General features: G+C 39.3%; 1 protein-coding gene across 3 annotated transcripts in view; it reads right to left on the bottom strand.

Moving 5' to 3' along the window:
• Positions 1 to 24,365, bottom strand: part of LRRC1 (leucine rich repeat containing 1) — a 156,092-nt gene that overhangs the window by 17,983 nt on the left and 113,744 nt on the right. For all 3 annotated transcript variants that reach the window (XM_004386817.2, XM_023741111.1, XM_023741112.1), the window contains 6 exons: positions 12,740 to 12,796; positions 12,383 to 12,446; positions 11,905 to 11,979; positions 8,442 to 8,586; positions 5,577 to 5,695; positions 3,879 to 3,962 (listed from right to left, as the gene is read on the bottom strand). In XM_004386817.2, the coding sequence (XP_004386874.1) occupies positions 3,879 to 3,962; positions 5,577 to 5,695; positions 8,442 to 8,586; positions 11,905 to 11,979; positions 12,383 to 12,446; positions 12,740 to 12,796 (544 nt within the window). The remainder of the gene's footprint in view (positions 1 to 3,878; positions 3,963 to 5,576; positions 5,696 to 8,441; positions 8,587 to 11,904; positions 11,980 to 12,382; positions 12,447 to 12,739; positions 12,797 to 24,365) is intronic.

The raw sequence follows: 24,365 nt of genomic DNA, 5'->3' as shown, positions 1-24,365 counted from the left end.
TCTCTTTCATCATATACATGATCACACATACGCCAACTCCCTGCCTATCCATGCTCCTACAGTCTAGTCTCCTAATTCCTCCCCTCCACCAAAAATGTTTTTTTTTTTTTTCAGGGCTCCTCCTTTCTACAGAGGCATATATACTTAAGCAGCAGGATGAGAAACAAAAGAAACAAATAAGTGGCTGGAAGCATCAGAAGCATGCCACATTTAGCAAAGAAAGCAAATCTAATCTTTCCTTTGGAGATAGAATAGCACCAACAAATGACAATTTAGTGATGACAGATGAACTGCCAAGCGACACCTTTCAGAATTTCTGAATAACTTAAAATGTAATTCACAGAAAAGCATTCTTTGGAGAGAAATAATCTGAACAAATCTGACAAACACAAAACAAAATAAGGTTCCAGGCCATGCAGTCATTTAAAAAATAAACAAACTGAATTTAAAGGAAAATGTTCAACATTTTACAATGAAGAACACACAAAGCAGCCAGCCGATTTGAATCTTCATGCATTAAGAAGCAAAATGGGAGTTAGAGATGCAACTGTGGTCTGAACAATACTTACAAGATAACAAGATTACCTGACTTTTCTAAATTTCCAAGCAGCTAACGATTAAGAAAACAAGAGACATTCGTTGATTTGCAAATGTTTACTACAAATAACACCACAAAACACAAAAAGAATCCATTATTGTGACCTACGCAGTGCAAACATTTTCCCCTTCACCATTGAGAAAGAAAACATTGCTAATAAATGCTGCTACAGACTAAGGAGATGTCCAATTTCAAAAAATAAAAGACAAAAACAAAAATAGGAAGAACTGCACAGTGAATGAGACTATGGACTTTTGGCATATAAATTGAACTGGTCAGCGTTTTAGTGTAGGTAGGGCATGCATGCAACTTAATCGTTCAAGTGAGAGTCATAAATTTTTGAAACAAAAGAATACAATCAGGAAATTACAGGATTAATCAGATGGCAGCAAGCTTGGAGGTAGAGCCAACACACACACACATACACACGCGAGCAAGTACACGCACACGTACGCACACAGGTGCTCGTGGAAACTGAAGCAGGCAGTCACAGTGTCTACCCTACTCATCGCACAGAGGCTCATGACATGATGGCGCTGCCCACACTAACATGAATGCAATGCAAGGCTGGGAAGCTCTCGGTGGTACATATGTTGGCAGTACAATACAAGGTCAGGAGGCTCTCTGATGGCCAGGGGCAAGCACTCAACCGTTTACGTCGGGTTGCCAAACTGAACTGCAGCAGAATTGGGAACATGTGTTCAGTGCATTTCCTCCTCTGGGAGCTGCGTGTGTGTGAGGAGTAAAGTGTGCTAGAAAAGATCCAATCCCTAAAAGGTGAACATTCCTCGCTCCATCAGACAGCTGAAGGAAAAGGCACAGACTTTGTTCCTTTGTAAAGCTCTAGGTGCCAGAAAGCCAATCATCACTTCCCAGAAAACTGACAAAACATGATAGCTAAAATGCTTTGAAGCTAGAAATAGTCTCACTTTTGACATCATGAAAAGGTGTTCTAGTAAATTTAAGTGGCCACACAGCACATACTAGGTATAACCCTCTAAGCAGAAACAATGAGTGCAAGTTTCACTCTTATAAAGTAAAAAGGGGGCTGATGTGAAAAAGATGGTGATGGTTTTATAAAAACACAATCCTCAAGCTCTTGTCTAGAACGTGTACCTGTAACAGGAGGGAGAAAATCAAAAGAGAGGACTAGGCAAGTGGGGTGGGGTGGTAGGGTGAAGGTGTGTGAAATGTACTGGGAATGAAAATTAAAAGTGCTCTGTTCAGCATTTGTCTTGAAACGATTTCTAAAATGTATTAATTTTCTAAAATGTTCCAAGTAAAGATAATTTGACCTATCTTTACCAAATCATGGGCTTGCCTGGCCTCAAGGTGACACAGATGAGCTGCCTTGTTTTCACTGGTCAGTGAAAAAGCAGTGGGTGGGCTCTCTTTGAAGCCCAGTCTACCAAGTCCTCAGTGTGGGAGTCCTGGTGAGGAAAACTTCTCACTGGGCCTGTGTCCTCATCTGTAAAATGAGGAAATCATTACAACCTCAGAAAGCTGCTGGGAAGACACACTGAGTTGACATACAGGAAAGCACCTAGTACACAGCATGACACCAGGAAAAAACGGAATAAACTCTTTCTACTTCTCTGGCTGTGCTTATGTGGCCAGCGTATTACCCATCTAAATGAGCTATTCAGCAGAAGTAAAATTAATGTTCAGACTATCAGCTTCGTGTTTTGGTTTACTGCTAAGAGACTAAGTTTTGATCAGCAGAGTCTATTAGCTGTGTCCTAGTTTAACTGAGATGTAGCCTTAAGCCTTTCTCTGGAAACAGTTTCATTTAGATGCCAGTGTTGATATTAAGGATGTCACATTTACAACAAATATCCTTATGCTTCCACTGGGGAACACTGGTGGGGACCAAGAATACTACAGGCCAGAAGGTCAGCTCTGGCCATCTTACCCAGGGAGAAAACGGGTACTCAAGGTAGAACACCAAGTTGAGAAAAGGAAAGAGGAAGCCAAGCCAAGTTCAGACACCCTGTTAAGTGGTCCTAGGAAGATAAGAACCCCTCAAGTTCTGGCTGTCTGGAAGCTTTAAAAGTATTCCCAGATAGATGTTGGAAAGGGTCAAGAGAAGAAATACGTAGAAAATTGCACCTGGCTGGTAATTATGTCACAGAAGTAAAAAGCCTTTTTATGTGAGGACCCAGCCAAGGGGAAGGAGCTCACCAACAACTCATTTAATGCCCAGCCCCCTCGCCACCACCACACACACACACGCATGCACGCACGCACACACAAACCCCCACTTAAACTTGGTTTCAGGCACTCTTGCTAATAAAATATCAAACTTCGTATTCCCTTTCTCAAATCAAGTCTTCCCACTTCCAAATAGAAAGTAAGCTTTCTTTTTTAACAAAGCACTAGACACTTCCTAGTTTGGTCTACTAAGGGCTTCCTCCCCATTGTCAGCATCTTATCTCCCTGCCAGACCTGAATGCCTCTCCTGTCCACAGTGGATGGTGACTGTCTCTTCTCCTGCTTGCAGCACTGACAAAAAAAATCCCAGGACCCTGGCTTTAGCCTCTCACTCACCTTCCTCTGGGTGCATGTATGCATGCTTTTGTGAAGAGTTCTTTCACTCTCACCCCAGACATGAATGCTTCCCAGTGTAAATCTCTGCCTAGCAATAAGGCTGCTTCGAGATCACTTTTATAATTCTAAAGGCCTAAGGGACAGGAGGTTCCTGGGTGGCACAAACCATTTGTGGTCGACCACTAACTGAAAGATTGGCATTTCGAATCCACTCAGCGGTGCCGTGGAATAAAGGGGATTTAGTTCTATAAAATCACAGCCATTGAAAACCCTATGGAATAGTTCTCTTTGAAACACATGGGGTCACCACCATGAGTCAGAATCGACTCAACAGCAATGGGGTTTTTTTTGGACAGAATTTAATTTCACATTAAACTCAACAATCAAAGCCAAAGTCATCCACTTCCTCTGCCAAACTCCCAAGTTATGCATTGCTGTCAACAGTGCCACCATTCTTTGTATATCAAACCCAAATCGTTGATCTCTCTCTTCCTCCCATTTAAAAATCTTACTAATCGGCCTTTCCCAACACTGCTCGGAGTCATCAGGACCCATCTACTACTCTCTTTAATGTTACTGATGATCATTCTTTGATATAATCCCTCAAATCAGCTTTATACTCAGATGAGAGCTCACATCTTTAAAAAGCACACATAAGTCTTTTGAAATACTGGACACTTTTTTTTATCCCTCCTTGTGTCAATATCATTAGGATTTCTTTAAAAGCACATACCTCTTTTGGTAAAGACACTAATTTATTTCTGTCCGCATTCAAGTTGCTCAACTTCTTAAGTTTTCCAATGGTCTTAGGTAAGGTCTGTTAAAATAACATTTTTATTATTAATCTAAGCATATTTTTAACATGGCTCATAGTTTTTAAAACAGATCTTTTCACAGACTTAAAGAATGCAATCTGATCCAGCAAGAAAAGCAAGTTCTTCCTGAAATGAAATCAGACATTTGTAAAGCTCACTTGGGGGATGGAGAATTAAATGTTTTGAATTTTTGTTGAAACTATAGTATGTTTCAATGAAATGAAGTCAAAGGGCCAGACATGGGAATAGAGACATACCTACTAAAGAGTAAATGGATGGATGCTCTTCAACTTGAGTGAGGCTCTGTACCCTCAAGATTCATCCCTTTCCTGCCTGCACCTTCAAGAACCACACTGGCACCGTGGCTTATAATGACTGTGGAAGCCAGAGTGCTGGGCAGGGAATCAAAGACCCGAACAGGGGTGTCAGGAGGCCAGGGGAAGAGAGAAGGCTGTGCAGGGATGGGAGAAAGGTGAGAAGGGCTGGCAAGGGGAAGACAGAGCCCTTGGAGAACAGGCTGGCCCCAGGTGGGACTCTTCAACATTCTAATGGAATTCAGGAGTGAATTTTTCTTTTTTTTTCTTTTTTTTAATGATTACTAGGACAGAAAGATAGAGTAACTCCTACCACACCTGCCAGAGGATGGCTACCTGAGCAAGAGGAGAGATGTTGCTGGGCTCCCCACCACCTCTGTGTCCTTGATCATCTCTTGCTGCCTTTTTCTTTTTTTCTTTTTTTTTTTTTTTACTCTTTTCACCTAAAGAGGACTACTTATCCCCTTTTTTAAAGAAAGCATAAAAGGGAAGAAAGAGGAAAAAGAAGAAGGCAGGGAAATATATAAGATGACAAAATGAAGATGGAGAAAAGAGAAGAGAAAGGTGGGAGAGTAAAGTGAAGAAACAGCAGACACAAGATAACAGAGAAGAAAGAGATGATGATCAATAAATGAAGAACTGAGGAAAGAAGATGAAGCAGCAGAAAGGGAAACGACAAATGAGATTTGCTGCCACCCAGCTAATCTACCCTTGGCGGGTGGTGAATGTACCATGTCTGCCTTTGCCCTTGCAGGGTGGGAAGCCTGGTCCACGTGTGGGAGGCATGCAGCCCACCTCTGCCTCCCAAATTCTACAACAGAGTAAGAAGCTACCTCAAGCAAAGCCCATCAGATATCATTTTCTGGCTCCCCTCAGCCCTAATCCCACCAAGCCTTTCCCTGGAAAGCCACCATTTCTTCTCCTTCTCTCCTGATCTTCCTATTTGCTCAAAGAACCTAGGGAGAGGCAAGAGGAATCCCAGAACACATCTCCTTTGGTGGTCCCTGGACACCAAGGCGGAGCATCAGCACATGCACCAACATTGTGTCTACATCTCACTGGGGGACTTCTTCAGTGTGTCACTTCAGGCTCCACATCATAGGCACCACAACTGGGGCACATGCTCTCTGACAATGGATCCTCAAAACTACTTTCTTCTCTTAAGCAGGTTAAACAATGATCATCATGCACTTGCTTTTAGCATAAGAGAATTCCATTTAGTTCACCCAAATTACTAATAAGCTCTTTACTGTTTAGAATCCACAGTATAAATGTTCATTTGCATGTGTAAACCACACTCACCAGGAGCTGATTTTCTGTCAGAACCAACTCTGTGAGGCTTTCACAATCCCCAATCGCTTCAGGCAACTGTGTGAGTCTGTTCTGATCCACCTTCAGAATTGACAGTTTCTTTAGTTTTCCTGTAAAAGTGTTATTTAAACTCATTAGCCACAATCTTCCCCTAATCTTTGCTTGGTACTTCATATCTGCTGTTCTTTTGCTTTGTTTGGTTTTACAGTTATTTTTTCCTCAGTCAGCTTTTTAAGTTATGAAACTATTATCATGCTCATTTAGATGACTAAAAGTTGAGAGTCAAGATAATTTGTTCAGAACATCAAAAACAGTCAGCAACTAGTAGCAAATCATTTTAAAAAGCATTACCTAAAAATATCATAATAGCAAAGCCAGAAAAGAAAAACAAACAGCTGGCTCTTGCTCAATCTTTAAGGAAGACCAGGAGAGACTTCACGTATGTTTAAGATAGAAGAGAGACTTACAGCTTACTCCAAGAATCATCCTTACTAAAAACAATAAACTGTTGTTTCATATAACACCTGTGAATAAAAATGACTCAGAGAAAATCCCTATAATGAAATACTTCTATATATGCAGAATAGGGCGGTAAACTTTGAAAAGCTGCATTAAGGGCTGGATCTATTTCATGCAGGGCAGGAATACTCGAGTTGCTGGTGATGTCCACAGGCTGTGGAGATGAAGGACGAGCTTTACTGAAGATTTCTCAGAGTTCCCACTGAGTGAAGGGAATCCTAAATCCCTCAGTCGATTCTTTCAACTTGAAGCCAGAGGACTAACTTACAGAGAGCAGGTGTCTTTCATTATCCCCTGAGAGCAGCTGCTGGTATGAGGATGCTTTCTCCAATAAAGTCAGAAAACAGTCTCTAACTGAACAGGGACATAAAGCTGGAGAAACGGACATGTTCCGCTGAAAGAATTATCTTGCCTGCTGTGCAGCCGCAGGGCGAGGTAGAAGAAATAAACGTTACTTAAATTCTATTTAGCATAACCAATAACCTGTCCCCAAGGGTTTTCACTTGCCCTCACTCTCAGGAGACACATTAGCACTCAGAGTTGAAACATCTCACCTCAAAAGAGGATGGGTCTTCCTATCACTGGCAAGAAGTCTTCCAGCCTTTCCTTGAATACTTGTACCTACAGGTACGTCTGTCTTCACTAAGCAGCTGAATCTAATTTGTAACAAGTTTTTTTTTGTTTGTTTTTTAAGTTCTTTCTTAAATTGAAATTCACAATCCTTTCTTTTTTTCCACCAATTTGTATTATACCAAACCACCAAACCTGTTGCCTTTGAGTAGATTCCAACTCATGGTGACCCCATGTATTACAGAGTAGAACTGCTCCATAGGGTATTCTGGCCGTAATCTTTATGGGGGCAAATTGCCAGGTCTCTATTCTGCAGAGTTGTTGGATGGGTTTCAACCATCAAGCTTTAGGTTAGTTTAGTGCAAACTGTTTGTACTACCCAGGGACCAATTTGTACTACGTTGCTGTTGTTGCTGTGTGCCGTCAACTTGATTCTGACCCATAGCAACCCTACAAGATAGAGTAGAACTAGACCGTAGCATTTCCAAGGCTGTAAATCTTTGCTGAAGCAGATTGCCACATCTTTCTCCCATGGAGCGGCTGGTGGATTTGAACTGCTGATCATTTGGTTAGCAGTCGAGCGCTTAACCACTGCCCTTCAAGTGCTTCAAAGTCAACCATCTCATAACTCCTACCTCTTCCTAGTCCAAGCAAAATATCCCCAGTTCCTATATCTGCTTTCAGATGCCACCTTTGATTCTCACTGAACATTTCTACACAGAGTCAAAGTCCCCATCAATTTTGCAACTGGTCTTAACAAAAACACAATGTCTATATTCCCACTGAGTTGCTATTATCAGTTATCACTTTTATCTCAACGAGATACTAGAAAAGAAGTGGTCCTCTGTCATACAGCTTTTCCAGCTACTGAAAATCTTTTAAACACTTCCTCTAATGTTTTGAATAAAAGATAAATGAATGTCAAAGACAGCAATCTTATAACAACTATAGGGTTAAAGATAGTTTCTTACAATTTCCAAGTGGTTTGCTAAGGTGAAACTTCCAGTCCATGTCTGTTTATCCCTCTTTTGTTTATTTTCTCATACTGGACTGAGTTCCTTTATGGTAAAGGAAATGATCTGGACTGATATTTTTAAAGGAAATAGCATAAAGTAAAGGGCTGTCCTCATTGTACTGGAAAAGGCTCAATTCAAGCACAACACGTTTCCTTTAACAGCCCCATCCTTACCAAAAAAAACCCAAACTCGTTGCCATCAAGTCAATTCCGACTCATAGCGACCCTACAGGACAGAGTAGAACTGCCCCATAGGGTTTCCAAGGAGTGCCTCGTGGATTCAAACTGCCGACTTTTTGGTTAGCAGCCGTAGCTCTTAACCACTGCACCACCAGGGTTTCTGCCCCTTCGTTAGGTCATGCAATAAGTCAAAGTTTTTTTCTCATAAACTACTTAGGATAGTGAATGAGAAACTTCTTAGTGATTGCTCATATGCTTTAAACACATTCTATTATTTGGGCTTAACCTCTGCTGAAATCATTGAGACAAGATACGGATGAAGGCGATATGAGTCAACACTTAATAATTCTTGTAACTGCTACCTAACCAGGACAACAGGAAAACCTGCATTCAGAGAAACTTAAATTTTATTATTCTTTGCTTTCCTTCTTTAAAAGCAAACAAACAACAAGACGACTTTAAGGAGTGACCTCCCCAGCACCTGGGGGTGGTGATGAAAGGATCAGAGTGTGCTCTAGATGCTCAAGACAGCTACCAGTGTCTTTAAGGAGTTACTTATTTTCAATACTTACCGATGCCATCAGGAATTGTTTCTAACAAGTTCTGGGAAATGACTAAATCTGTTAATGAAGTCAGGCCACTGATTTCTTCAGGAAGTCTTTCCAACCTGTTTTCTGAGACATCCAAGCACAGTAGGTTCTTCAGATTTCCTATTTCCTACATCAATGGTATAGAAAAGGAGACTCGTGTTTCAACCCGGCATAGTACAGAGGAGTTTGTTACAGGGATTTTTTACAACCAAATCCCAAAGTAGTCCCAAGAATGTATTCTTCAGTGCATATCTAAACGTGAAAGCTGGTGTAAATTCACAGACCCCGTTCCAATGGAACTGGGAAGCTGCATGAATCACAGACACGGAGCTGGGTGGGATGCCAAGCCCTCCACCTTCAGGGAGGCAAGGAATCATTTTCATATGATAGACAAGGAGTCTGGTGCCAAGTGAGAACAAATGACTTCAAGATCACACAATTAGGGAAAAAGGAGGCTAGAATCCAGTTCTCCAAGTTTGGAATCAATCACTAGTAAGCAGCCTGGGATTTTCTCTGGTAAGAAACCACCACTTACTTTATATTTCTCTTGTGACAAGCTAGTATTTGTTACCACAAACATCAATGCAATTGTTCCTTGGCAAAACTTGCGCATACAGATACCCATCGATATCTTTAATATCAACAGAAAAGACAAACATGCTGCTTATTAAGAAAACAGTCTATCCAAGCTAGGGAAAATACCTCAGTGAGTTTAACATTCAAGAGTTATCTTACCTTCCAATCACAAAATGCATATTTTTTACAGATATCTCTTGTATTTGCCCCCACCCTTCCATTCCCATTGCCCTATTTAAATTCCTACTCTCATTATCCTCTTATCAGGACTGTTAGTTAGCTCAGCCTCTTGGACTCTGGGTCTTGACCCTCTCTCCTCAAGTCTACTGTAAAAACTGTACTTCCTAATGTCCCTCTAAAGACACGTATAATCATACCATTTCTCTACTCAAAACACATCTGGGACTCCCTGACATCTACATGATTACAAATTCCTCGAATTATACTTAAGGTTTTCCATAATTTGAAGTTATCAAGGATTTTATTTTACTTGGATCCAAATCAACACCCATGGAAGCAGCAGTCAAGAAATCAAATGACCTATTGCACTGGGCAAATCTACTGCAAAAGATCTCTTTAAAGTGTTAAAACGCAAAGATGTTACTTTGAGGACTAAGGTGCACCTGACCTAAGCCATGGTATTTTCAATCATGTTATATGCATGTGAAAGGTGGACAATGAATAAGGAAGACTGAAAAGGAATTGATGCCTTTTAATTATGGTATTGGCAAAGATTACTGAATATACCACAGACTGCCAGAAGAATGAACAAATCTGTCTTGCAAGAAGTACAGCCAGAATGCTTCTTAGAAGGGAGGATGGCGAGACTTCATCTCACATACTTTGGACATGTTATAAGGAGGGATCCAGTCCCTGGAGAAAGACAGCATTCTTGGTAGAGGGTCAGCGTAAAAGAGGAAGACCCACAACAAGATGGACTATCATAGTGGCTGCAACAATGGGCTCAAGTATAATGATGACTGTTAGGATGGTGCAGAATCGGGCAGTGTTTCATTCTGTTGTACACAGGGTTGCTATGAGTCGGAACCGACTCAACGGCACCTTACAGTAACAACATAATTTGGTCTGACCTATTCTTTCCAGCCTATCTCCTACCTAATATTTACTCTATGATCTCAGCCTGGTATGTCCTGTCTATAGGAAACCAGATTACATTTCAGGACTGACCCATGAAGTTGTTCTACTTTTCATTAATTCACTCTAACAGTGTCTTTACCTATCACACCAATTGGAGGACAGGGAAATTATTCTGATCACTTTAGAGTTTCTGGTTTGTTTAGTCCTACTTTAATATAAGTTTATACTACAGGGAGACCCCTTTCAGGTAAATGAGATTTTTAAATAACCATTTATAACATGATCCTTGGAGCTTTACTGTCTGTGTTTTAGGATGTGGCATTCTGCACATAGTCATTTGCCCACCATCTGTAGATACATATCCTCTCCCTCCTTCATGTCCCAAAGCTGGGGTTTTACTACTCTCCTGAGAGCTTCACGGTATTTTTTATCCTCGTGTTTGACCTCTAAAGTAACTAGGATTCTCTCCATCAGGATTTCCCATACATTTACTTACAGAAATCTAAGTATTCATCAAACCCACACCCACAGCCCTTGCTGATCTCCTTTTCCCAAGTGCAGTCAAAACCAAAAAAACCAAACTAGTTGCCATCGAGTCGATTCTGACTCATGGCAACCCCATGTGTGTCAGAGTAGAACTGCTCCATAGGGTCTTCAGCACTGTGCCTTTTGGAAGCAGATCATCAGGCCTTTATTCCAATGTGACTCTGGGTGGATTTAAACCTCCAACCTTTTGGTTAGTAGTCAAGCACATAACCATTTGTGCTACCTAGGGACTTCTTAAGTGCAGCTATAACCTCAGAAATAGACTCAGATTAGTTCCTTAGTTCTGGTAGTACTAATAATTTCATAGTAACCTCAGTGCTATAACTATAATTAAAATTCTACTGAAGTACTTTCTTCTAATGTTACACTTCCCTGCGTTGATATGGCATTCCCCACCTACAGTGCACAGGCCCATCATGGCTGGTTCACACAGTGGGCGGAGACAGCATCTTAGTCACTTTAAAATATAAATACCTACAGCATGAAATGTATGCTGACTTTAAAGACTGGCTGTAAGATATACCAAAGAATAAAATTCAGTAAAAGTTAGAGTAAAACAAAATAACAGGGGACCATGGAATACAGAAATGTTCATTTTGGGATTCTGTTTTGTTTTTAGGATTTCTCTCCCTGGTTACCAGAAAGAAAGCGGCCTCGTTTACCAGGATTCCACAACGTGACTGTGCACTCATCTGTACAAGACTCCATTTGGAACACTGTTCCCACACTCGGTGACAGGAGGAAAAACCCGAACACTATGACATGCCAGCTAAACCATAAAGTGGTATTTGAAAAATAAATAAATAAAAGAAAAGCTTTTAACATTGTTCTCACATTAACTTTTATAGGGCAAAATGTAGCTAAAATTATCCCAAAGCACCTGGCACATCACAAAGGGTGACAGAAATGTATACTGTCAGAATACTGGATCCTGGTACTTTATACGTCTGCTGGGCTTGAGGTAAGCTATATGGGTGGCAAAATACAGACTTCACAAATCAAAGGATATACTTGCTGTCTTAGGAATGGCGGGCTTAAGTTTTCGATTTTTCTATGGCAATGTAGAAAGATGAATGCTTAACATATTTTTCCAATTGTGTTTTCTCAATTAACGTTTTTGGTTTTCAAGATCAGTTCTATTAAACTCATGTAGCAGCAAGGAATACATGAGGTTTATTGTTGTTGCTGTTTTATGTTTTGGGAAAGACATGAAATTACCATTTACCTGAGGTAATTCTGACAGTTGATTTCCATCCAACCAGAGATCCTTTAGATGTACAAGAGCTCCAATTGATTCTGGCTAAAACAGTAAAAATAACGTTAGGGTAACAAAGATCTAATTTTCAGTCTTCCATTAAGAAAGACAGAATCCTAATTCACCAGTTAATAATTGGATACTGTAGCAGAAGGTTGTTGGTCCTTCTCCAATATCAAACTTCCCTTCTGCAAACTATCTCCTACTTTCCCCAAGAATGCCAGTTCTTGTTTCTACCTACACCTGCCACCCCTAGTCCTGATCAACAATGCCCTCTACCCCAAATCACAATTCTTAGCCTGTGTGAAATGCAGCACATTCTTTAACATTTCCAAATCATACCTGTGGACATACTGGTTTATAAGCATCCCCATAGACCTCCCTAAAATGTTTTGTGATCATAGTTAAGGACAAGTTAAATTCAAATCACCCTTCTATACAGACTTACCAAATTATATATTTCATTGTTTCCTAAATCAAGTTCTTCTAGTCTCCGTAGCTGGGTAAGAGAGCTATTTAAAAAAGGAAAGAAAATGGGGAGGTCAATCAAGCAGTATACTTAGAGAGAATTTAGAAATGTAGAAATATATGGTATTCCTCACTTAGTTTTCAAAAATAAGGTTCTTTTGAATTTTATGGAAGTAAACTATTGTATAGAAAGGACTACTATGGGAAGATTTACATCTTCCAAACTTTCCAAATAACACAGAATCTTTTTATGACAGAACGCTAGACCTTTTTTTTTTAAATGCTTGAAGAAATTCACTCAAGACGAAATCCCCTCTTATTTTCCCCAAAGACTCACTCAGGAAGATATGTAAGAAGATTCTCTCTCAGTTCCAGTGAAGCCAGGTTATAAAGACTAGAAATCAACAGAAGAAAAACATATAAGGAAAAATTCCTAAGATTCTTCCTACTCCTGCTCCCCCATACACACACCCAACAAGTAGCAACTCTTAATAAAACCTTGTACGTCATTTCCCAGGCGAAAAAATATCTACCACGCCCCCACCACCCCCATCAAAAACAAACATATTCTCAATCTCTCAAATTTCAGCATTAAAATAAAACGAGTAGTATGTCATGACTACAAGGTATCCTCAATTGCTTTGTGCATTTGATATATGAAAAGAACACACTGCCATTAAAAGACAACCACTCCTGGGACCAAAATAGAAGCCGAATCTGTGCTTCTAGACTTTAGAATGTTAATAATGTATGGTTACCATACAAACAACACCTTTAATCTTGCAGAGCTTAGAGCTCTTCTTTCAAACATGAGGGGAAGACCATCCCTGTTTTAAAGTGGTAGGCATCTCAGTCCAGAGAATCCAAGTGCTCTACTTAAGATCACCCACCCACACTGCAAGTGGCAATACTCCAGAAATAACTTCCATTTAAATGCATTAGGGATAATGTAATAATGCACCTTGCATGGTGCCTGGGACACAAGACTGATTCAATAAATGGTAGCTAAAATAATGTTGCTTTTATTTTTAATTAAACCCCAGAACGGTGCTCCTTTCAGCAGATTCTACAGTCTCTCGGGTGTAATCGTGTCTATTTGGAGCATGGTGAAAGAGACAGATGTTTTCCCCAGACACCAATTATCTGGGTCAAATTGTGACAGGCAGACGCAATTCTGCATCACCAGAAACCCTTACATATCCACGTTATGTCAATACTGGCACAATGTATTGATTCAGAAAATAACAGATCCATCTATTACCCAAAAGGCACTGTGCTAGGCTCTATACTGACCACAAAATCAAACTTTTGCTAATATCACCATAGTGACATTCAGATTTGGAAGGAATTTTATTTGTGAGCGTACAGAACACAAGGAGTCAAACATTATCCCAACACTCTAATCTGCCTTAATCCTCTATTCTCCCATCTTCCAAAATAAAAGCCAGGATCATGAGTACTAAACAAAGCTGGTTTTACATCAGAAAATGTAAATCTAAGTGAACAGTATATATACAGGCTTAAAACCTGTTTACTTGCAACTGAATTTTGAAATGCACAAGTTCTGTATTTCTTCTTCCAGTTTTAGGAAACTAAATAATAAAGAGTTTTCATAGTTTAAGCAATAATAAACAAAAATAATTCTTTCAAATATATTTTTAACCATTTTTTAATAGTGGTAGATATTTAGATAACAAAACAGCTGCCATTTCAACAATCTTCACATGTACAGTTCAGTGACATTAAATATATTCATCATGTTGTTCAGCCATCACCATTAACCGGTCCTCAATTTTTCCATCACCCTTAACAAAACCTCAGTGTCCCTAAAGTGCTGTGTCTTTCTTCCTACCTCCCTCCTGCCCACCCATGGTAACCACTAATAAACTTTGATCTCTATTCAAATATATTTTTAAAAAAATCAAATTCCTGCTGATAAATAACTATGAATTTAATGCCAACATGTTTCAAATAAAATATAACTTACAGGGAAGTCTCAGCTATCTAGTTTTACTTTCTCTTGGCCAAGTGTTTATGAAAAAGAAGTCACAGTGGGAAGGCGAGGGAGGAGAGAAGTGCGCACACACGCGCACGCATGCACACGCATGCACACACGCACAAACACACACACACACACACACCCCAGTATCTACTTCCACATGTATCAGTAAAGAATGGTGGCAAGTAACATTTAAATGGAGTCCCTGGGTGGTACGAACAGTTAACATGCTCAGCTGCTAACTGAAAAGCTGGACGTTCCGGCCCACCCAAAGGTGCCTCAGAAGAAAGAAAGGCCTGGTGATCTACTTCCAAAAAAATCAGCCATGGAAAACCCTGTGGAGCACAGTTCTACTCTGACACACATGGGGTCACCATGAGTCAGAGTTGACTCCAAAGCAACTGAAAACATTTAAAAAGTAAAAAAAAATATATATATATATACATATATATATATATACATATACAAGCATTTTGTTCTCAGCTTTAACTCTGCAGGTAATCCTTAGCCAGTTTTATAGAAAAGCTATAAATCTGGCTATTTTCACACTGGTATTTTAAAAATCACTAGTAGAACTGTCATTTTTTTCTATTCAACGTTCATTACTTTCACACCTATTTTGGCAAACTAGGAGCATCCCACTATTAAAAAGAGTAATAAGTCCTTCTTTGCTTCCAAAACTTTACTCGTAGAGCATCATCAAAAGTATCTTTTCAAAAAGCAGCTTTGCTCAGGCCTTGATGCCAAATGTTGTACAAAGGTTCAGCAGCCTTGGTCTGAGCGTCTCCTGCCTGAAACAGAGCATGAAGACACAGGGAGAAGCCAGCCTGCTCAGGCAGGAGGCGCTGGGCAAGGCTCCTTACATACAAGCCCTCTCATTTATTAGTAACAGCCTCAGCATGTAGATACTATGGTGACACAGTTAGAAAAGTGAGGCTTTGTGTGAGGCCAAGTAGTTAGACAATGGAGTTCCATGGTACAATGGTTAGCACTCTGGACTCTGAATCCAGTAATTCGAGGTCAAGTCTTGGTGGAAACTGCAGTACCTTTAGGAGTCCTGGCGGCATGATAGGAGCCCTGATGGTACAGTGGTTAAGCACTGCTAACCGAAAGGATGGTGGTTTGAACCCATCAACCGCTCTGTGGGAGAAAGACATGGTAGTCTGCTTCTGTACAGATTACAGTTCTACTAGTGATTTTTAAAATACCAATGTGAAAATAGCCAGATTTATAGCTTTTCTATAAAACCCTACAGGGCAGTTCTGCTCGGTCCTATAGAGTCATTATGAGTTGGAACCGACTCGATGGCAATACATCAGGTAGCGAAATGATTAAGCACTCAGCTGCTAACTGAAAGGTTGGCAGTTAAAACCCACCCAGTGGCTCCACGAGAGAAAGACCTGGCAATCTGCTCCCATAAAGATTATAGCCAAAAAAACCTTACGGGTATACATCCTAGAGAAATAAGGGTCGTGACATGAATAGACATATGTACACCCATGTTCATTCCAACATTATTCACAATAGAAAAAATATGGAAACAACCTAAGTGCCCATGGGTGGATGAATGGATAAACAAACTGTAGTACATAGACACAACAGAATACTATGCAATGTTAAAGAATAACGATGAATCCACGAAACATCTCACAACATGGATGAACCTGGAGGACATTGTGCTGAGTGAAATAAGTCAATCACAAAAGGACAAATATTGCATGAGACCACTATTATAAAAAAATCAAGAAAAGGTTTAGACACAGAAAGAAACATTCTTTGATGGTTACCAGGGATGGGAGGGTGAGGGAGGGAAAATCACTAACTAGATAGTAGACATGTATTAATGTTGGTGAAGGGAAAGACAATACACAATATGGGGTAAGTTAGTGCACCATGAACAAGGCAAAGGAAGACACTGAGAGATACCCAAGAGTAATAGGCAACAACAATAAACACTTTTATATATACAATCCTGCAACAAAAGTAATAACAGACAATAATTTACAAGAAGATACATAGGCAGATATGTAAGCTGAACAGATGTGCGATGGTGCATGGGAGTACACCCACAAGCATATATAGGTTTGTACACCCATGAGCATATATAGGTTTGGCAGTGGACATTTCTACATACATATTTTTATATACTGCAAATATATCCACGTATATAATAGAGCACACAGGAGGCACAGTCATGGAAACTTCTTAGTCACAATCAAACACCTCGGGGAACTAAAGCACTGGACTTGAGGGTTAGGACCACAGTCTCAGGAAACATCTAGGTCAACTGGCATAAAACAGTCCATAAGGACAATATTCTACATCCTACCTTGATGAGTAGCACCTGAGGTCTTAAAAGCTTGCAAGCGGCCATCTAAGACAGAACTACTGGCCGCTTCCTGTCCAGACCAAAGAAGAATGAAGAAAACCAAAGACTGAAGGCAACAATTAGTCCAAAAGACTAACGGATCACATGAACCACAGCCTCCACTAGCCTGAGACCACAAGAATTACACGGTGCCTGGCTACCACTACTGACTGCTCTGACTGGGATCAAAACAGAAAGTCCTAGACAGAGTGGGAGAAAAATGTACAACAAAATTCAAATTCATAACAAAGATCAGATTTATGGGTCTGATAGATACTGGTGGAACCCCCAAGACTATGGCCCTTAGATACCCTTCAAACTTGGAACTAAACCCACTCCCGGAAATCACCTCTCAGCCAAACAACAGACAGGCCTATAAAGCGAACAATAACATCCGTGAGGAAGGTGCACCTCAGAACAATCAACCGTAAGAGACCAAAAGGCAGCATTTGCCCAAAAGCAAAGTTCAGAAGGCAGGAAGGGGCAGGAAAGCTGGGCGAATGGAAACGGAAAGCCGGGGAGGAAGAGGGGAGAGTGCTGACACATTGAGGGGATTGCAACCAATGTCACTACACAAGCTGTGTATAAACTGTGAAATGGGAAACTAATTTGCTCTGTAAACTGCCACCTAAACCACAGTAAAATGTTCAAAAACAAAAAACCCTATGCAGCAGTTCTACTCTGTTATATAGGGTTAACTATGAGTCAAAATGAACTCAATGGCACCTAATAACAAAGCCACAATTCAAACCTGGTCAATGACAAAGCCTCTGTCCTCAATGTACACTGCCTTAAGGCATACTCGGCATCCTCCATTCCCTGGAACTTTCTACACAATTTAAATTTTAAAAACACTTACCAATTTTCAGGGCATATGTAAGTCTTACCTTTTTGACCACTCCAAGGGACACTGGGATTTTTGTTGTTATAGATTAAACGAATAGCTGCCCACCCCCATCACACTCACACCCAAATATAAGATCCTGTTCAGTAAAAAGCTTCAGACTACAAAACCTCTCAGTTTCTACTGTTTTTGGATAGTCTGGAAAAGTGTGGATGTAAGGGTGCCACATCATCAATCACATTTTTATAACTTTCAAAATTAAAAAATTAATTAAAAATAAAAGCTTAAAAAAAAAAAACCAAAACCGTTGCCGTCGAGTCAATTCTAACTCATCGTGACCCTATAGGACAGAGCAAAACTGCCCCACAGGGCTTCCAAGGAGCAGCTGGTGGATTCCATAGCACATAAAATTACTTTTTCTGAGGTAATGCTTTCCCACTATTTTAAACTATTTTTTAAAAAAGAAAACTCAGACATTTTAATCAGACTCCATAGATCCATTGATGAAAGTGCCACTTTAAAAGGAGTACAGATGGAATAGGAGAGGCCTGAGGTCCCAGTTCAAATCATGGCCCTGTCCTTCACTAATTAGCTGGATTTGCTAGGCTAAACTACTTCACCACTGTACCTCAACTTCCCCTAAAATGAGTCTAATTAATCATATTATGGCAATTAGGGCATAATCTTATTTTTCCATCAAGTTAATAGAGCCAGTTTTATCCCTTATTTCCATCAGACATGCCTTGTCCCTAAGCATAGTCAGATACCTTACATGTGTGTGTCTTGTCCGGTCTTCACAGAGATCAGAGTAGTCATCCCCACTACTGAAACCTGCTCGTAGGACAGGCGTAGATGGTGAATGGGTCACATTGGCCAACTTCTAATTTACTGTATGTTGTCCACAGTAGTAGACCCACAGGACAACAAGGAATAAAAAGCAAAGAAACAGCTTTTACTACAGACTCCCACCTCCCATATTAACCCAAACCTCATAGGATAATCTGGACAAATCATCCTCAGTTCAGAGGATCATTAATTGACTGTAGAATGAAGCCAGATGTTTGGTTTTCATCCAGAACTTGTCCTAGATAGTTCCAGACCAAGGTGCAGAACCCCACGAGCCCACTTCAGACTGTGGCTCTCCAGACTGTTCCAGTAACAGCTGACATAAGACAGGATCAGCCTGAACACAGAGTTACACCAGACACATTAATACAAAAATGAAAGAATGACTTAATGAGCTCCCTTCCTGGTCTTTTGGAATACAGTATCTTCGATGAACACTTCAGGACAGTGTCTATCTCCATCAAGGCAATCTATTCAACTCAAACATCTCTGCGTCCCTAACAGCACCTAACAAAGAACTGAGAAGTCATAGGGTGGGGAATTTGAACCTAAGTCTGCCTACTTCAGAGGACAAGCTCTTAATGACTAAGAGAGACAAGGACACCCAAACTCTACGTGCATTTATCAGCCACTTCAGTTAAAACAGTTAAAACACGTGGAGTTGCCATGAGTCGGAATCGACTTGGGCAATGGGTTTTGGTTTTTGGTTCAGTTAGAACATTATAAAGACAAAAGAGAGCATTAGGTGTTTCTAATGATTTTTAAAAAATTAGACACTTGAGAGTCAATATGAGAATTACTGGTCTTTAATACTCCTACTACTAATAACAACAGATATTGTTTTAAATGCTTTACAAATTAACTTTATAGATGAGTAAACTAAGGAACTTGACCAAGGTCTCACACAAGCAGTAAGTGGCAAAGCCAGGATTCACTAAAGAAACTGCATTTATAACACTGTATTCTGCTACCTCTCACTCTTGAGTTAATTCAATTTTTTGAATAGGTAATATATTAGTCTAAGGAACATTATACACACACACACACACACACACACCCCCACATGCACGTGTATATTTATATATAGTTTATTTCTTATCCACATATTACATTATGTAATTACATATAATAAAACCTATTGCCCTGGAGTCAATTCTGACTCACAGTGACCCTACAGGACAGAGCAGAAACCCCACAGGGTTTCCAAGGAGTGGCTGGTACATTCCAACTGCTAACCTTTTCGTTAGCAGCCGAACTCTTAACCACTGCACCACCAGGGCCCCTATTACATATAATACATATATTTATTATATATACATATATAACTTGCACATATAAATGTACATACATATTTACATATGTATAATTTATTTCTTACATACATACACACACACATAAAATATGGGATTCATTAAAAAGTTTTCCTCCCACCCTTTTTCCCCCATCTATTCAGTTTCCCACCACCAAGGCTCTTCTCACAAATAATCATCTTTTTTTAGTTTCTTATGTATCAATCTAGAGTTTTATGCATATAGAGCAAGTATGAATATATGGTTTTACCTTCTTCTTTTTCACATGAAAGAAAGCATCCTAATCACATCTGGCACTTTGCTTTTCTTAATAGTTAACAGATTTTTGTCTCTCATTTTGTATCTGTACATACCAGCACTTTTTAAACAATTGTATAGTATGTCACAGTCTACATGTACTTCAATTTTTTTAACCAGTCCCCTATTAACAGAGGTTTTCACTCTTCAACTTTAATTTGTCACAAATTAAATTTCTTTGCAATACTGCTGGAATTACCACATCCTCCCCTTATAAAAAAACACAATTTTCTATCCTCCCTGCCACTCCCACCATTTTTTACAACCAAAAATCAAACCTGTTGCCATCGAGTTGATTCCAACCCACAGCAACTCTACAGGACAGAGTAGAACTGCCCCATGGGTTTTCCAAGGAGTGACTGGTAGATTCACACTGCCAACCTTTTGGTTAGCAGCAGAGCTCTTAACCACTGTGCCACCAGGGCTCCTTTTTAACACCAACAGGGGTTAAAAAAAAATTAACAACCTCCTTCAGGAAAAGAGTAAGTTGAAGCACTTCTTCTGGCATACTAATGCTTAATGCTTTATACAGTTTATAACAAGAGGAACAAAAGTTATATTCTTTCCTAAGTCAGAATGTAGGCCAACTGTATTTTTAGGATACTATTTCAGGGACTGGATGAAGTGGTTACTTCAAAGAATTTACATCTGTTCCCTACTGTATTTTAAAAACCCTTTTTAATCTACTTGTTCCCCACCCCCCCATTTTGGTAGTCAAAATCATTAAGAAAACAAAGACTAAAATAAATTAAAAGTAGATCAGGCAAGTAAATGGCAATACATTGTGAAACCATTAAAATATAAAAACTTTAAATGTTTATGGCAACAATATTTGACTGGGAAAAACAATATTGATGGATGGGGTTACTTGCATATTCATAACACTTCAGCTTTTTCAATATCAAGTTAGTCATTTTAAGAAATTGTAGGTTAAATCCTGATTCACATCCCAAAAACATTCTTTAATGAAATGGAAAAACTAATCTCCAACTTTATATGGAAAGGAAGGAGGCCTCGAATAGCTAAAGCAACATCAAAGGAGAACAAAGTCGGAGGACCCACACTTCCCAACCTCAAAACTTATTATACAGCCACAGTAATCAAAACAGCCTGGAACTGGTTCAATGACAGACACATAGACCAATGGAACAGAATTGAGAACAAAGAAGTAAATCTATCCATCTATGGGTAACTGAGCTTCGACAAAGGGTCAAAGTCCATTCAATGGGGAAGAAATAGTCTCTTTAACAAATGGTGCTGGCAAAACTGGATATCCATATGCATAAAAATGAATCAGGATCTATACCTCACACCAAGCACAAAAACTAACTCAAAATGGATTAAAGACCTCAATGTTAAAGCTAAAACTATAAAGTTCCTGGAAGATAACATAGGGTCAAAACTAGGGGACTTAATTTCTGGCATAAATAGCCTATTAAACAAAACTAAAAATACACGAATGACAGAAGATAAATTAGGTAACTGGGATCTCCTAAAAATTAAATACTTATACTCATCAAAAGACTTTACCAAGAGAGTAAAAAGAAAACCTACAGACTGGGAGAAAAATCTTTGGCAAAGACATCTAATAAGAGTCTAATCTCTAACATATATAGAAAACTTCAATAACTCAACAACAAAAAGACAAACAATCCAATCAAAAAATGTACAAATGACATGAACAGACGCTTCACCAAAGAGGACATTCAGGCAGCCAACAAATACATGAAAAGATGCTCACAATCATTAGCAGTTAGAGAGATGCAAATCAAAACTATAATGAGATACCATCTTGTCCCTGCAAAAATGGCAATGATTGAAACAACAGGAAACAAATGCTAGTGAGGCTGTGAGGGGACTGGAACTCTTATACACTGCTGGTAGGACTGTAAAATGGTACAACCACTATGGAAAACAGTATGGCACTTCCTCAGAAAGCTAGAAATAGAAATACCACATGATCCAGCAATCTTACTCCTATATATTCTAGAGATATAAGAGCAGTGATACAAATAGACATACGGACACCTATGTTCACTGCAACACTGTTCATGATAACAAAAAGATGGAAATAACCTAAGTATGTATCAATGGCGAATGGATAAAGAAATTGTGGTACATACATACAATGGAATACTACACAACTATAAAGAAAAATGAGTAGTCTGTGAAACATAACATGGATTAATCTAGAGGGCATTATGCTGAGCGAAATAAGTTAACCATGAAAAGACAAATATTGTATGTCTCACTATTATAAAAAGTCAAGAATATAAATACACATACAAAGCAAAATTCTTTGATGGTTACCTGGGAAGGGAGTGAGAGGGAGGGGGAATCACTTTCTAGATAGTAGACACTTGTTACTTCTGGTGATGGGAAAGGCAAGAACAAATATGGGTGAAATCAGCACAACTTGACCAAGGTAAATAAAGACACTAAGAAATACATGAGAAAAAGGGACAATTTTAATAAATGCTATAACATATACAATTTTGCAACAACAGTAAAAACAACGAAAAAATATGTATGTAGTTGCGTAGGCAGATATGGATGCATATATATGTATACAAAGGCATATGCTAGTAAATGTATGTGTGTATAGGTATATCTGTAGGCATATGTATACACATGTTTGTGCGTGCTGCATATATATCCACATATATAACAAACCACATAGAGGGCACGGTCACAGAGACTTCCTAGACATATCCAAACAATTTGCGGGATTGACTTATCTGACTAAAAGTCTTGAGACCATAGTATCAGGGGAAAACTTAGTCAACTGGCCTAACATAATTCACAAAGATGAAATTCTACATCTTAGTTTGGTGAGTAGTGTCTGGGGTCTTAAAAGCTTGCAAGCAGCCGTCTAAGACACAACTATTGGTCTCTACTCATATGGAGCAAAAGAGAAAGAAGAAAATCAAACGCTCATAAAAGAAACTAGTCCACGAGACAAACAGCCCAAATGAACCACTTGAGATCAGAAGAACTAGATGGTGCCCGGCTACCACTACTGACCGTTCTGACCAGGAACACAATAGAAGGTCCCAGATAGAATGGGAGAAAAACATAGAACAAAACTCAAATTCCTAAAAAAGGCCAGACCTACTGGACCGATGGATTGACACAGAGGCTGCAACAATGGGCTCAAACATAGCAAGGATTGTGAGGATGGCGCAGGACCAGGCAGTGTTTCATTCTGTTGTACACAGGGTCACTATGAGTTGCAACTGACTCGATGGCACCTAACACTAGAGGAACCCCCAAGACTACTACCCTAAAATAACCTTTAAACTTGGAATTAAAGCTATTTCTGCAGGTCGCCTTTCAGCCAAATAATAGCCTGGCTTATAAAATAAACAATATCACCCATGAGTAATGTGCTCCCTTAAATAATTAACTATACGAGACCAAATAGTCAACATTTACCCAAAAGCAAAGATGAGAAGGCAAGGAAGGGAAGGGAAGCTAGATCAATGGAAACAGAACAGAAACAATGAGAATGCTGACACACTGTAAAAATTGTAACCAATGGCACAGAACAATTTGTATAAAAATTGTTAAAAGGGAACCTAATTTGCTGTGTAAACTTTCACCTAAAACGCAATATTATCAAAAAAACAAATTGCTGGTTACAAATTTTCTTATGGTGGCTTTGTTCTGGGAAACTTAAATAGAATATCTTTATTTTTCTCTTTGAAACAATAAACATTTTATAGCAACTCCCAGGCCTCCAAAAAGCACTATATATGGCAATAGTTAACAAAAAGATTTATTCCTTAGGCAGCGTGTACTCCTAATACAATATACATAAGCAGCCTAGCGCTAGGCCTTATTAGCAAGGGCCATGTGGCTCATTTAGTTTAAGCCCACTCAAATTAAGGTCACCATTCCCAAGGGTAGTGGACCCAAAATCAGACTCACACACTTTAGTTCAACCTGCCAGAGAACCCTGGACCTACTAGCTTGTTCAACTTCTATTAACAAACTGCCATAATTAAATGTTTATTGATAATAACCATTTAGTGACTGATGACTATGTTTTGAGCACTTCCCTAGGCCATTATATTCTTTCCCTTTAAGAATGCTGTTTTTAGAGGAGAAAATTTAATGAAACTGGGAGCGGGGTTGTTTCGAGATATTTAGGCTATTCACTTTTTTTTTTTTTTTTTACTTTTTTGAAGAGTTTCTTTAACGGTAAAGGATATGGAATATCACGGAGATAGTTATACAAAATAGAAGACAAAGCAGCATGCTCCCAGACAGATATGTGGGCTTTGTAGATACTCAAAA

Source organism: Trichechus manatus, unplaced genomic scaffold, assembly GCF_000243295.1.
Source record: "Trichechus manatus latirostris isolate Lorelei unplaced genomic scaffold, TriManLat1.0 scaffold00172, whole genome shotgun sequence".
NCBI classification, from domain to species: Eukaryota; Metazoa; Chordata; class Mammalia; order Sirenia; family Trichechidae; genus Trichechus; species Trichechus manatus.
This window is presented reverse-complemented; position numbering and strand designations above follow the sequence as displayed.